We start from the raw sequence: 16,892 nt of genomic DNA on the forward strand, positions 1-16,892 counted from the left end.
TTTAGCCAGGACGTCTGATATTATCTAATCTTTACGTTATCTCTTTGGCGATATTAGCCAATTACTTCACTTAGACCTATAAATATTTCAGCTAGGGATTTTTATTTATCTATCCAAATTAAAGTATGTTACACCATCTACATGCAGCGTTGCCAAATAAGAGTTGATCAATGAATGGTTATCTATTCCCAGTTCGATGTATAAATGTTTACTACTATCTTAAGGAGGATAGTTTTGGTTAGAACTGCCTTTGTTCTATATTTTTATTTATCAACAACTACCTAATCTATCTAATTTCTAAATTTGCAGGTTAAATTTTTTGTCAATAGGAAATTGTGTTTGAATGTGCAAAGTGAATCCAATCGTATTTACTCAATTTGAAAAATGTATAAATTACTAGTAGTTTATAATTAAATGAAAATATATTTAAAAAGTAAGAAGAGGGTAGTAGTAACTCCTATCATAATTAAACAACCCAAGTAGCCCTATCAAAATACTTTATCACTCTATTTTATTCATTTGTTGAGGGTTTGCATGTGTTTTTTCTTCCAATCTTTTCAACGATGATGAACAATTGGACAAATAAACAAATAAATGAATATTTAAAAAAATGATAATAATTGAAAATGATGAATGTTGGTATCAACAGTCGAGGACAATTGGGTCACGGCAGTGTCGACGACGAGTCACACCCTCGAGAGTTGGCAGCCCTGTGCGGACTGCGGGTGATTGCAGTGGCGGCAGGTGGTTGGCACTCCTGCTGTATCACTGAACAGCGCGATCTCTACGCTTGGGGATGGAACGCCAGTGGCCAGCTTGGATTTGCCGGTTAGTGCAGGGTTCGATACCCAAGGAGGGTGGCTGTTTTTTCTTGTTGATTACTACATAAGTATTTATTTGGGTGTAAGATTTTTCTGCGCAGAGGCTCCATTACTTATTATCATTGCCATTTGTTACGTGAAGCCACAAATCTGAGCAGAGCTCAAGTGGCATGTAGCATGTCATGAACATTCTTCTATGCAAAGTGTATAATTGCATTTGTATTAATTCAAAGTGTAAAGGCACTGAAACATTCCTCCCTAGTAAAGGGACACGCTTTTACATTTTTGTAATTGAATTCAAAAATAGCATATGACTGCCACATAATCTTATTCTTTCAGGCAGACAATTGAAGAGCCTGATTCCCTAATAATATGGCCCTTTTTCCAAAAGTGTCAGTTTGTGAGCCGGATACTAATATACAGCTGAACTCTTTGCTCTTGTGCTATAATCATGACAAACTAGATTTATTTCAAATATCTCTGAATTTTTGAAGACAAAATTTACAGTCTCAAGGAAGTGCAATGCTGAGACCGTGAGAAACCTATATTTTCTAAAAATGGGCATCATGAATTAGATGGCCGCAAGCCCTCCAAAACAGGAACAGCTTTCTTTTGCATCTTAAATATTGTATATAAGTTACTCTTACTATTCCCCCAAACGAAGATGCTGTAGCGTATTAGGGCTAAAAAATATCCATGATACATCTTCTGGGCTGTCTTTATAGTTGATGCAGTTCTCACAGTTCTCAGTGCAAAAAGTGCATGATAGAGCTGTTTTATAAGTTATCTCAAGTGTTTATCCCATTTCATATTTTTTTGCAAATCCACTCCAATAAAACTAGTTACCTCATAGAGGGACAGGCACTCCCTCCCAATTGTAACATTGAGGTTTGAAGGTTCAGTATGATGTCCCGTCACGGTAAACCAGATAAAGTTGGATTTAGTCATATTCAACTTCAATGCATTATGACCAAATTGTTGAGTTGATGCAAAGCCTCTTCAGCCCTAATCATAAAATGGCTGTCATCCTTATCAGTAACCAGAACCGTTGTATCTTTAGCATATAAAATGAGCTTGCCATCTGTATTATTTGGCAGATCGTTTATAAATAAATAGAAAAGAGTCGGTCCAAGCACAGAGCCCTGTGGCACACCTTGCTTTACTGATTTCCATGCTGAAAATACCAGTGAATTCCTATCACTCAACTTAACTGAATGATATCTATTTTCCAAATAGGACAAGAAAAATTTCTTTGCACTACCAACAAATCCATAGAATCCAAGCTTATTCAACAATAGCTCATGGTCTACCATGTCAAATGCTCTGGATAAATCGCAGAAAAGCCCTAAAGCCTTCCGCGATCCATCCAGAGCATCCAACAATCCCCTCCTAAATCCAAACTGTTTGTTATGAAAAATGTTATTCTCAATTATATGGTTCTATTTACACAGTTTGTATTCCGATGTTTGATGTCAAGGCCATTCCATTCCACTAGAGATTAATAAAGAAATAGCAACTGAAACTAGAATCTCAATTTTCAATTTATATTGTTTTTGGTACCTAGTTATTCGAGATCCTGGAATTATTCACTTCTCCAGTCTGTAAGCAATTATTATCCATCTCCACAATCAAAGGTATTTGTTGTGCTAATTAATTGAGAGTTTTCTCGAATTTATGTTATGGTCGTTTCATTTAAAACTCTAGTTTCCTTTCTTATGAATCCAGGCTCATAAATGATTTTTCATTATAAATTTAGTAGAAAGATTCTGTTGAAATTGTGCTTTGTCATTAAATAAACAAATTAGTAAATTGAAAATGTGATAACTTGATAAAACTCGTGGATTAATCAATCTCGAATATGAAAGTCTGTTCCTTCAATAGTTTGTTCAAATTATGTTTAAAATTAACTGGATACTCACATCAAGGATTATCCTACTATAGTTGGCCGAACGAAAATGGGTCTCTCAAGGCCACTGCAATGTTGCCACTGTTGCCCACCCCTCACTCGACCAGTCAATATACATTGACTATATTTCGTTTCGTCGTTGAATGGCACGTTCCTTCTTTTTCCATACAATAACCCATTCTATACTTTGTTTCAGATGACCATAGCAATCTCCTCAAAACAATATTATAAATATTCATTCCATTGAGCCTAATGTCTAGTAAATAGGAATAGGAACTAAGAAAGATTTTCTTTTTAATATTCACCAAAATATCGTTCTATATTGAAGCATTTCTGCTATCATATTGTCTCAAGAGATTTCTCAGCTCTATCATACTGTTAATGAATTCTTGAATTGAAGATTCTTCTGGTAGGTATCCTGATGGGCAAAATTTTCTATTCAATATTTCGGCTGGGATGTCCAAAAACGTTAAATTTTTTATTCCTCTATAATAAAATACAAATCTGATATTGTTTGTAGACAATACCAAAGTTATTAAATCAATGCATGATAAATTAGCCATTATTCCAAAGAAATAGCCAATTCCAATTGTTAAATATTGTTTATCATCTGCACAGTTATCAATAATATTCAACAACTGTCCAAATTTATTGATAAAATCACTATCTTCTATCATTAAATACAAATTGACAATTTTCAATGTCGCATCAAATTTCGTAGATAAGTCAATCTGCTTACTCTGCAAAACCATGGTCGTTAAGCCTTCCTTTTTATAATAGTAGAGATGTCTTTTGAAATGTTTACTTTTCCTTTTTGAAGACGAATAAACGAAATTTTTAGGTCAGTGTATTCACCAAAATTATAAACTAGAGATGTCCTACTTTTTGATGTTTGCTGAACTCTATTCGTTCTAGCTAATGAATCTAGAACGTGATTAATATCTATTGAAATATCACAATTTTCACTTTTTAGAGTCTTATTATTAACTTTTCTTTCAAACAATCCCATAATTCGTTTTTTTGAATAAGTTGTTGCAATGCTTTCTGGTTACTGGGCCATTTTGGATCGCCGACTTTATGACCTGTTGGCTTCTTAAGTTTCAAGAAATTGTGACAAACTGGTTGCTTGGTCGTGTTGGGGCAGTTTTTAATACTATGACCCTCTTCAGCAAAATGTCCACATATATCTTTCTCTTTTTTGCAGAATTTTGTCACTGGCCGAAAGCTCTGACATTTGAAACATATCTGAACAGAAATAAAATCATTAAGTCTACATGATGTTAAATCTACAAAAACACGTTTCCTGTTAATTAAGACTCTTCTTATTTCAGGCTCGCACTCAAATATCAATGTACCACTTCTTTATTCTTAGGTCCTACTTTGAAAAGAGGTTTACACCCCTTGAGGAACTGGGATTTTTTCAAGTCGGAATCGCCAAAATTCTTATTTTATATCACTTTAGCAAGTTCTTCATTACTCAATTCCGTTGATACATCATAGATGATTACTCTAGGTTTCTTGTTGTGTGGTTCGCTTATTTTTAGGCTTTTTTACCTTTTTCCGATTTCACTATTTTCTTCTTATCTTCTTCTGAGTTTAGCACTATCATTAATCTCCCTCCTCTTACATTCACAGTCTTTTTCACTCTGATGCTATCTTTCTCTTTCATAGTATTCCTAAGCACATTCCTAATGTACTTACTGTTCTCTACTTCATTTTCAACTGGTTTTAATGGCTGCAGCATCACAATATGCTCCTGGGGTTGCAGTTTCCTTATTCTAGGCCTATTCTCTTCTACATTGGTGGTTTTTGAGGCTCTTGGCAATTGAACTACATCCGCAAAAGTTGTTTTTTTCTCACTGGTTTTAATTGTTTCCACTGTTTTATTCAATTTCTTTAATGATTCCTGAATTCCGTTGTCAGAATTTCCTAAACTTGCCGCGAGCTGGGAGATAGTAATTGATCGTGATTACAATTTTACAGTAGTTTCCGAAAGCTTATTTGTAATTGTGATAATCCTGTCAAAATCTGCCCTCAAAACTTCCCTTCTTTCCTATTCGACTTCTACCCATTCATTTAGCTCCTTTTTAAAATCCTTTAAAACTGCAAAATTCTTTGAAAATTCATCATGAAATAACTTATACGTGGACTCCATAACACCTTTGTTTGTTGCTGAAGCTTCCTCCTTCCTTGTCCGGGTTGAAGCGTGATCCACTTGCTGGTTTGTAGATTCGTCCACTTGCTGGGTTGTAGACTGGTCCTCGTCCTGGGTTGTAAATAATTAGTCCGCTTCCTCGAACTCCGGAATCAATCCATATGGTGCCTTCACTGGTGATTTCGCGTTGTATGAATCACTAAAGCCAATCAGCATTGACCCACTTTCCAACTAATAAATTCAATTTTACTATTTGACTAGTAGGCTCCTCCGCTGACTATGATGTTTACTCTACCGCTTCTTGATTATGAATTAATAAATAACTGTAATTGAACGTGATACATAGGAGAAACGCAAGAGGAGGTTGATGGTAGGAGGAGAGTGACTTCAGTGCTTGCTGAGCCGTCAGTTGTCGATTGGCCTGGTGACTCCATCAATGTTAGCCAGGTTGCTTGTGGATCAAGGCATACCATCGCTCTGTTAGGTCAGTTGTTAAATAATATATTATTCAATATTCTATATTTATATAATCATCAGTTCTATATTCATTCAATCATTTTATTGACCTTTATTTGCAAGATTTATCACTGATAAATAATTATTGTCATATCCATTCATTTATTGTACAAAACACTATAATCAAAACTTATTATGACCATGAGATTATGACCCTCCCAAATTTAGATAAATTTTATTATTCGACAGTCGTCAATATAGAAAACTATAGATTACTAAAGCCTACTACAATATGTCAAAAACTGCATAGTTAACGTTGGAGCTAATGTTAGAAAAATTATCTTTTGATTTTATCAATTAGATAGTATGTTGGTTTTTGTGAATACTGTGAGTAATTTTTAACAATTTAAAATCGACTTTTATCAAGTTATTCTTGAGTTTTTACTATGTTAAGAATTTGTCAATGAAATCTCCTGTCTGGAATCTCCTGAAATGTCCTGGAATCTCCATCTTATTAAGTAGTGTATTAATGAAATAACTATTTTATTATTGTTTTTCGTTAGCATTATTGGTTTTTGATCTGATTGTGTAGCCATATAGTGTATTCTTAATGAGTTTCTCTGATTGAGTAATCTGGAGACTGAGATCGCGATTACAATAAGCCTTAATATTTATGTTATTATACACTTATACTATACTATCTATGTTGTTATATTTTTACTGTGTCGTACTGGGTATTGAATATTGATCTATGCCTGAAGATTGAAGACTAAATCCCACTTATAGATTCCCAAATATCGGTAACAGTGTTCGCGTCCGGTTCTCCTCATGAGTTCTAATGTGACTATTCCCACTCAGCGGCGATGTTGATTTTTAGCTAGATAGTTGAGGGAAATTTAATGTATTCATGCGTTTATGATTTTGTCTGCTAGATGACTGCTCGGTATGGGGCTGCGGGTGGAATCGATACCATCAAGTGTGTGCAACACTTCCTCAAACAATATTCGGCATGACGCGGTTGGCAGTGCCGCCAAATTTAAAAGTCAACAGAATTATTTGTGGCGAATGGAACACTGCATTTGTTGCTGAATCAAACCAGTCACCACCTGTTGTGGAATAATGTAAGTTGACAACTACAAAATTATCATTTTAATTTTCTGTTTTGAATTAATGTATCTCATTTCTATAAAGTTATTAAATCTGAGTGTCAACTGATAGCAGTTGCTTCTTCCAATTAAGTTTTCAGTGGCGAAAGAAGAATCACAAAGAATCGTTTTGATAACCTTCTTCTCGTGCCTGTGCAGATTGAAAACAATGAAAATAGATTGCTGCAGTGCACTCTCAAGGTAGCCGCACACAGATCGTCATCGGACGGATCGGAAGATTAGATTTGATGCATTGTTTTCAATTGGAGTGCGCATACCTTTCCGCATCGTAGATCGGAAATGCCGTGAGGAATTCCGAGAGGAGCATTGAAGCCGACGGCTCCGATCGGATTGAATGATTCACCGGCATTTATTTATTCTCTTGTATATTCTGTAGAGTGTAGAAATAAATATTTGATAGGGTTTTATAGATACTAAAGTTTATTTAATTGTTATTAAATATGTCCTAAATCAGTATCAAAACTAACTATGTCCTTAACATAATAATGTATCAGAATACAGTAGAGTAAAATATCAGCTATTAATATACTGTAACACATAAATGTAGTATAATATTTGTTTGTAATTTATATTTAGTATATTATAATATTAGAATGAATAGAATTTCATAATCTCACAAAAAAGAACATACGATATTATGCATAATGTCACTTAAGAGAGTGACTAGTTAGAAATTTTGACTAATGTCAATGCTAATTTATACGTCTTCAGAAGTTTTTAATCGAAATATAGAAAACCAGACATGAAATGATCAACTAAAAAATTTTAAAATACGTTCCTTGAGCAGATTGCTAATCTCTGTTCAGGCTCAATCGCACGGCGATAAGTGCACATGGTGTTCAGTTTAACTATATAATTATGTTGTCTGAGGACATTCAATAAAGCTCAAAAAACTAAAAACTTGCGACATGCGGAAGTATCTAAAAAATTTAACTTCGTCTTCAATTAAATCAGGAAACAGATGATTAAATTCTCCGTATTCTATCCCTTCTCTGATTAATTGTATGGATCCACATTTTTCGTTTTCTCTTCCTACGTCGCTATTTCTTCATCTTCGCTATTCCTTCATCTTCGGCTAACAAACAAGTAACAATTATAACTTCTTCTTCGCTTCTTCATTTTCTTCATTAACTTCATTTTCAAAATTCATTTTTCAGTTCCACTCAGACTGCCGATGAAGACGGATCATTTATCTTCTTGATAGCGATAGCGTGCCTACCTGCTCGATTTATTTCTATCCTCTATTGAAACTTCGTTCGCGTACAATATTAAACTTCAATTCAAAAACTTTTCTTCACTATTTTGTGATTCACTTTTCTTCATAATGGTGTGCGGAAATTGTAACACAGACTGTTCAAGTAATCAGGAAAGTATCAAGTGCTCAGTTTGTAAGGAATCATTTCATCCGTTATGCAGTCGCATTAAAACAGTTGATTACTTCAAGAAAATGAATGCAGACACTAAAAAATCGTGGAAGTATGATGAGTGTATAAGCAAACCGAAATCATTATGTCCAGAATCAGAATCTCAAGTTAGTGATTTATCGTTAATTCTCAAAGCAATCGAAGGCCTGAAAGAGGACAGTCCTGACATTCATACCAGTTTGAATAATATCACTATACGTTTAGATTCTCTTGATAATAGCATCGCTAGTGTGGATAAGAAGTTTGAGGCTTTAAAAGTCGATATTGATAGTATTAAAGAATCTCAAACTATTAGTGACAAAGAAATTAAAAAACTGGAATCTGAAAATGAACAACTACGTTCTACAATTAATAATTTAAATAATAAAGTCCTTGAGCTGGACCAGTATTCTCGTGTGCATAACATGTTGATCGAGGGGATACCCCATACACCCAATGAGAACCTGCTGTTCATGCTGAGTCGCTTATGCAAGGCTATTGGATTTATTTCGTAGTGAGTTTATATTTTATTTGGATTTTCTCGTTTTTTTTTTTTTTTTTTTTTTTGAGCGGGTGGTCTACGTTTTTCTTCTGACTCATTCGGTGAGATGGATGATCTCTCAGATGAATTAGCCAATTTAAGAAATGTTAATGCAAGAGCATATGAAGATATAGGTAATTTTGATTTCTTCTCAGAAGATGAGAATAATTTGGAAAACATAAATATAATTAGAAGTTACAATAAACATATTGATGAGCTTTTTGTTATTTTGAGTAGTTATAGTAAGAAATTTGATATTATTGTATTAACGGAGACATGGATGGATGCTAAGGGTGTAACTGTGAGTATGGACGGGTATGATGTTATTGTGAATGAGAATAGTCGTAATCAAAATGATGGTGTGATTGTGTATGTAAATAAATGCTTCGGTGTCAGTCGTGAGGAGGTAGATCTCTATGGTGCAACATGCCTTAAATTAGACATATCTTTCGGTGGTGAGAAGCTGTGCTTGCTCGCTGTGTATAGAAGTCCCTCGGCAGGGCTTGAGCCCTTCATAGAGAGTCTTGAATTATATTTGGCTAACAGAAGCAAAGATCGACCTCATTGGCTTATGGGCGATATAAATTGCTGCATACTTCCAGGAAACCAGGATCAGATGTCTCAGAGGTATCTCGATGTTATGTACGAGGAAGGTTTTGTGAGTTGCACTGATTTGCCTACTAGGGTAACTCCACAGACTGCTAGTTGTTTAGACCACATTTTCACAGATAGTAAGAACATAGATTCAGTAAGGTCTGCTGTGTTAAGATGTGACTTAACAGATCATGATCTGACTGTTTGCCAATTTTCAAAGATGGACAAGAGTACTAAAATTGTACGTGATGTGCAACAAATAAAATATATTGATGAAAATTTGGCATCTCAACTCATATCTCCTGATGATTGGTCAGATGTAATGAACAATAATGATGTAAATGCTAGTTGTAACATCCTCATAAATAAATTAAAAAATATATTATCTCAATCTATTAAAATCAAGAATATTTCTTCAAAAAACTTCAAGGTCAAACCCTGGATAACTAGTGGACTCATCAAATCAATTAGACACCGAGATAAATTAAGTATTAAAGTAAAAAAACAACCTTTTAACATTATTCTAAGAAACGAGTTTAAAAATTTCAGGAATGTTCTTTCTAATTTATAAACAAATGCTAAAAAGACCTATTTTCAAAATCAAATTGAAGATGCACGCGGTAAGAATAAGAAACTATGGAAAAGCATATCTGAAAACACTGGTTTACACAGGAAAGTTGAGGGGTTTCCTATCTCTAATTTTTTAGATGGGAATAAGAATATTGAGTCTAATGATATCTTACAAGCCTCCAATAAACTCAACAATTACTACGTTAACGTGGGGGCCAACCTCGCCAGAGCTGTTCCCCATGTAACAGATGAAGTAATCAATGACCAGAGTTGATGCACACTTCCATTTAACGCAAATTTCTGTTCAGGAGGTGGTCCACTTAATTCTTGATCTTAAGGGAGGATCTGCTCCAGGAGTAGATAATATACCTGCCTCAATCATAAAGAGGAATGAGGACATTCTTAAAAAAACCATAAAACATATAATAAATTAATCTAAGTTTTTCCAACGGAATTTTTCCGGAAGCATTTAAAATTGGAAAAGTTGTTCCAATTTACAAAGCTGGACCAACGAATCAATGTGTTAGTTGTAGACCTATAAATCTTGTTAATGTTATCCCAAAAATAATTGAAAAAGCTGTTAGGTTACAGCTTGAAAAACATTTAGTGGATAACAAAGTACTTTTTGAAAATCAATTTGGATTTAGAAGAGATAAAAATATTAACGATGATCTTTTCCACCTAACCAAAAAAATGCATGAAGGAATCGAAAATAATAAAAAGGTGCTTTTGGTCTTTATCGACTTGGCCAAAGCCTTTGATACAATTGATAGGCAAATTCTTCTGAAAAAATGAAATGCTTAAGCATCCAAGAAATAGCTCTGACTTGGTTTGAGAGCTACTTCAGCAATCGATCCCAAGTGGTATTAATTCTTGACCAGGTGAGTGAGTATAGGAACAGTGAATTTGGAGTGATTCAGGGAAGCACACTTGGCCCCTTGCTGTTTCTCATATACATAAACAACTTGGGTAGATTGATAATGGTCACATCTTCCTATATGCGGACAACACGGCGCTCTTCTTTAAGGGCGATAGCTATGGTGAGGTGTATGGTACAGCTGAGCGGGGTCTGACTCTTTTTAAGCGTTGGTTCGACCAGAATAGACTCACCAAGAACCTAAATAAAACCAAATGCTTACCTATTTCTATTAGAGCTGATGGTGATCCAATTGATCAATGCTTGAGAATGTATAATTTTCACACTCCAAATGATTGTTCTCAATGTGTTTCTATTGAGCGTGTGTCGGAATATAAATATCTAGGTGTAATTTTTGACAGTAGACTAAGATGGAACTCACACATTCAACAGGTCAGACATAAAGTTAGGAAATTCATGTACATTTTTTCAAACCTGAATCGGATTCTTACCCCAAAATTAATTAAACAAGTCTATTATGCCTTTATTCAATCACTTCTTCAGTGCGGAATAATTGCTTGGGGGGTGCATTTAAGACAAATCTTGCTCCTTTACTTATTGTACAGAAACTTATCATTAAAATAGCATTGAATAAGCCTAGAAGGTACCCCAACGAAACCCTGTTTAATGAATTCGAAGTTAACAATACCAGCCAAATTTATACTAAAGCCTTGATCATGTACATTATTAACCAAATCAACTCTGTTTACGGGTATCCCTCACACGTATCAAACCCGTTCTGCTTCAAATACCGGTACTGTTGCTCCTCGCTCAATAGAACCAATCACCTCCACATCATCCCATTATAAAATCTATATCATTCAGTTGTTGCTTAGCCTTTGAGACGAGCGGATCGATTTTGTGGGAGTGAAGTTATCTAATCAGTGTTTTCGTTTCTACTACAAACAGCGGTCTATGACTTGCTAGGCTATTTTTCTGTGCGGCCGTGCGTTTTAAATTCAGTTTTTATTTTCCAAGATTGACTGTTTTCTACCGATAATTATTTATAATTAATTTCCGAAATTATTTAACTAAGTTAAGTGTATTTCTACAAGAATCATCCATCGAAATGACGAGCACTTGTATTACTTGCAACCAAATTATTGGGCGCTCATCGAAATCAAAAATTTCCTGATCTGGCTGCCGATCCATACATCATGGAGAGTGTGTGGGACTCAAGGATGCCGATATTGATGTCCTGCAAGGCAAATTTTGGAACTGTCGGAGCTGTACTGACGACTTGCGTCGGCAAAGAGCACAATCGGATTCGACGCCTGTCAAGCAGACACCTGCCCCGGCGACCGAAACTGCCATGGAAGTTGGAAATCGTGCGCATGGTGATCCAGTTACATTTGGTCAAATGAATGAGCTTCTGAAGAATTTAAGTGAAAACTTATACAAGAAACTAAGTTCTGACATTGCTGCATGTAGGGCCCTTATGGAATCCACCAAGCAACAGTTAAGTGAGCAACAGAAACAAATAGCGAACTTAACTCTAGAAAATCAAAATCTCAAAGCCAGACTGCGTGAAACCGAGCTAAACCAAGACGAACTTGAGCAGTACGGTAGAAAGAATTCTGTAGAAATTTTTGGTGTTCCGGACTTTGAAAACGAGAACGTTAATGATCGTGTTATTGATATCGGAAGGGCGCTTAACGTTACGTTGGACCCTAACGCAATCGTCGCTTGTCACCGGCTTCCGAGGAGAAAAAATCAATCCACTTCTACAATACATGTGCGTTTTGTGCGGCGTGGAGATGCGGACGCTTTACTGACGAACAGGCGTGCAACGAAGCACTTTTCGACGCGTAACATCGGCCTAAACGTAGAGGGTGAAAATGAAAATCCAATCTACCTCAACTTATCCCTAACAGCAAAGAGAAGGCAATTGTTGGCTAAAGCGAAATCTCTTCTGGGTGATAAGGGAGGACGCCGTGTGTGGGCTGATCGTGCCGGTAGGATAAAACTAAAAAGCGAAGATGGCACCGAGATCAGAGTTTTGAGAGATAACGAGGACTTGGCGATTTTAGAGGCAAGGAGTGAGTAAAAGACTGTAACTTATCATAGAAAGAAAAAGAAAATACAAAAAATCGATTGAACTTTTCTCTTTAAATGTTAGGATAGTTAAAATATAAGAATACAGAATAATATTAGTTTAACGTTCGAATATGATGTGTAATGTTCTTGGGGAAAAATAAGAATGTTCGAGAGCATAAACGTGTAAAAATGATTAATTATCTTTCACAAAATATGAAAAGAGTATTTTTCTACTTTGAAACTTTTGGTAACTGTCAGGTAAAACACTTTTATTTTCTTATCAACTGGTAGGCCTACGGTAGTAACTGCTCTGAATACAGAGAATTATTTTTGACAATTTTTATATTGTCTTCCTGATATTGATAAGTGGGGTTTCAGGTGGAGTTGTTGGAATATCGCAAAGATTGTGATATAGATTGAATAACAGTTTGCTTTTAGGATGGACTTGGCAAAGTCGAAATACTGAATGACAGTCGAATGATAATGAAAATGAGATAAAGTAATAATGCAATGTTTTATCGCTCTCTTATGCGTTGTCTTTTCTTTCAGCGTTTCTTCCGGAATTCGAATGTTATTATTATATTTTCTCATGTTATCCTTATTATTTTGTTATAAAAATATTAATCTATCCAGGTTCTCTAATTGAATACTGAAATTTTCTTATTATTTTTTATTTGTATTAAGTTGGTCTCAATTTATTCAAGTTATCTGACTGAAAAGTTTCTTATCATTTTCATTATAAGAATTCAATATTTTTATCTGGATTCTCTAATTAAACACTCTAAGTTTTTCATAGGAATTTGGAAATGTATATATATGCAACTCATATTGATAAGGAATTTTTACGGTTACAATACTGCGGAGATAGCACGGCCGCACCTGATGTGACCGTTAATAAGTTTATTGTTGTTTTTTTTTGTTTTTTTCTTAATTATCTTTTATTTTTAACGTTGAAGGTTTCCATAAAAACTTTTCTCTTATAAACCAGTTGAACGTTTTCCACACATTTTTCACATATTTTCTCTAGCGTTAATTCTCTTTTTAAATAAAACAGATCAGCTAATATTTCATATTTCCCGTTTCATTCAGGAAAAAAGGGTTTTAATTTATAATCTTTCATCTTCATACATTTTCCCTTTAAAATCAGATTATTAAATCATCTCCTTAAAAACACATAAGTAACATTGGCTCAATAGATACATTTCTCACTTGCATGATAAAAAATAATCACTCAAATATAGAAGGAATTGGATTAAAAATTGGAAACTAAAAAATAATGGTTTTGTTTAATGATTTCGGAGGATTGATTGAGGATGGCTGCTACGACACAATAGAATATGATGATGTGTTGGATTTTCGTCCGTCACTGAAATTGAACAACATTTGTAAAACTTCATTCAACATCCTACATATGAATATACGTAGTATGAAAAAAAATTTCGATGAATTATCTCTCGTCCTTCAAAATTGTAAAACCTCCTACCATTTAATTATACTATCTGAAACATGGGCTTCAAATGAGCACGAGTTTTCTTTCAATTTGAACAGATATTCAGTTATAAATTCACCTGCCAAATTTAATAAATGTGATGGAGTTTGTGTGTTTATTAAGGATAATCTAAATGCTGAAATTTTTCTTGAAATTAGAAAAATCATTCTTGAAATTAGTGTACCACAGATGAAAGAAAATATCACACTGATAGCTATATATAGACCTCCATCATTATCGGTTGAATCGTTTGTTGAGGATCTTGGCTCATGTCTAGAAGAACTCAAAAATAAAAGAAACATAATACTAGCCGGTGACATAAATATTAACCTCGATCAAAACACAAATTCTGTGAATGAGTACTGTAGCTTGTTACATAATTATGAATGGTCTAAAATCGTATATAAATAAACCGACAAGAGTACAAAATCAATCAGTGGCAACTCTTGATCACATATTCCATAAAGACGAAACGTCAAATTACAAGGATGTTGTAGGTGTAATTTTCAAGACTAGCATCACTGATCATTGTGCGACTGGTCTTTTTCTGGGTATCTCAGATCACATACATATAGCCCCCACAAACTGTAGAGAGTATACTGAAAAAATAGACTACTCAAAACTAATTACAAATCTGCAAACTGAATCTTGGCAGGATATATTTGATTGTAATAACCTGCAAAACTTGACACCTAATTTCATCAACAAATTAAATAATCATATCAATAATTCAAAAACAAAAATAAAATTGAACCACAGACAAAAACCTTTAAAAAACTGGATTACTGCAAACTTAGTAAACTGTATAAGAACTAGAGATGGAATGCATAAAAAACTGACAAAACAACCTAATAATCTTGACTTGAAATTGCAATACACTAGATATAGAAACGTATTGAGAAATCTTATAAAGCAGGCTAAGCAGAACTATTTTAAAAACAAGATAACACAAAATAAAACAAACAGCAAGAAACTCTGGAATTGTATAGATGAGCTGTTGGACAAAGAAAAGAAAACCACTGATGTAAACATTGAACCTAGTGTCTTGAATAATTATTTTGCAGAGGTTGGCAAGTCGCATGCAGAAAAGATAAGAAACTCCAATATTGATATTCATTTCCCTGAAACAATTGTCAACTCACCAAAGTCTTTTTTCTGGTTTCCAACAAATGAATGTGAGGTAATTAAAACAATATGTACATTAAAAAATAGCTCTTCACCTGGTATTGATAATATAAGTAATTTTTGTTTGAAAAATATATCCAGTTTCATTGCTAGTCCATTGTCCTTCATAATAAATAAGTGTTTTGAACAGGGATACTTCCCAGAGGAGTTCAAAATTGCTAGAGTCGTACCTCTTCACAAGGGTGGAATTAAAAATGATCCTAGTAATTATCGACCGATTAGCCTACTTAGTAGCCTGTCTAAGGTAATGGAGAAAATAATAAAAACAAGAATTGTAGAATACCTAGATAAATTCAATATTATACATAAAAATCAGTATGGCTTCCAAACCGGCAAGAGTACACAAGATGCTATATTACACCTGGTAGACATAGTGACAGATAACTTTAATAACAATAAAAAAACTCTTACAGTGCTGCTGGACCTGGCAAAGGCTTTCGACACAATTCCACACAAAAATTTGTTGAACAAACTGAAAAATATAGGAATTCGTGGCAAGGCATTAGATTTGTTCAAACACTACCTAAAAGACAGAACACAAATCATATCAATAGGAAGCAAGTCTGATCAGGTGCATTTGTCGGAATATGGGGTACCCCAGGGAACTGTGTTGTCTCCAATATTGTTCCTGGTGTATATGAATGATTTGCTCAAACTTAATTCTGAAAATAGAACAATTATTTCATTTGCTGATGATACCATTGTGACTTTCTCGGGTTCTACATGGGAGGAGGTGAGAGATTTGGCAATGAAAGGGTTGAAGACGGTCAAGACATGGTTGGATATCCATACACTCACATTGAACCATAAAAAAAGTTCATTCATAGCTTTTTCCCCTACTGCCGGATCACAACCAACAAATTTAAGATTGCAAATTCATGATGCATCATGCAATTTGCCTGCTGCGCTGGATCATTGTCAGTGCCCAATGATTGATAAGGTGGACCATGCTAGGTATCTGGGTGTTATAATTGATTCTCATCTTAGATGGAATTATCATATTGATGACAAATGCAAAAAATTGAAATACCTCATTTTCAGATTCTACAAAATCAATTTGATAAACGACATAGAAATAACTAGATTAATTGCGTATGTACAATCTATTCTACAGTATGGGATTCTGGCGTGGGGGGGGAGCCGCGGGCTGTCATGTAAACAAAATTTTTGTAATGCAGAAGCACATAATAAGGGCAGCTTTGGGTAAACCTAGACTCTATCCAAGTAGTGAGCTTTTTCGGGAATTGGGAGTACTTACTGTGAGGGAATTATATAGTAAAAATATTATCCAATATGCATACAAAAGTAATTTCAGACTAGAAATACGAGATACACCATACAACCTACGAGGCATAACGATAAACCAGCAAAGGGTAGACTTAGATGTATGCAGGAAACAATTCAAATACAGAATGAATAAAATTATGCGTTTAGTTCCAATGAGAATAGTAGAGATGAGCTGCAAAAAATATCACACTAGAGAATTTGATGATTGGTTGAAAGCAAATACTATATTGTAATCCTTAAAACAGTAACCCTATCCAACAATATTTGCTTCAAACTAAAAAGTGAGCTGCCATCTTGAAGAATAAAAAAATTTAAATAAATGAATAACTGATTTTTATAAATTGAGCTGAATTTCAATCCGGGAAA

At 34.5% G+C, this 16,892-nt stretch overlaps 1 protein-coding gene across 14 annotated transcripts in view; it reads left to right on the top strand.

Moving 5' to 3' along the window:
- LOC111045927 (ultraviolet-B receptor UVR8) overlaps window positions 1–16,892 on the top strand; it is a 95,148-nt gene that overhangs the window by 53,835 nt on the left and 24,421 nt on the right. For 10 of the 14 annotated variants that reach the window (XM_039437744.1, XM_039437774.1, XM_039437788.1 and 7 more), the window contains 3 exons: window positions 650–828; window positions 5,229–5,366; window positions 6,271–6,459. In XM_039437744.1, the coding sequence (XP_039293678.1) occupies window positions 650–828; window positions 5,229–5,366; window positions 6,271–6,458 (505 nt within the window). In that variant the 3' untranslated portion in view covers window position 6,459. Of the gene's footprint in view, window positions 1–649; window positions 829–5,228; window positions 5,367–6,270; window positions 6,460–6,642; window positions 6,912–7,661; window positions 8,423–16,892 lie in introns of those variants that run through there. The other 4 variants (XM_039437805.1, XM_039437814.1, XM_039437830.1 and 1 more) reach the window with 4 other exon arrangements.

The sequence above is a fragment of the Nilaparvata lugens genome, chromosome 1, assembly GCF_014356525.2.
Source record: "Nilaparvata lugens isolate BPH chromosome 1, ASM1435652v1, whole genome shotgun sequence".
In the NCBI taxonomy this organism is placed as follows: Eukaryota; Metazoa; Arthropoda; class Insecta; order Hemiptera; family Delphacidae; genus Nilaparvata; species Nilaparvata lugens.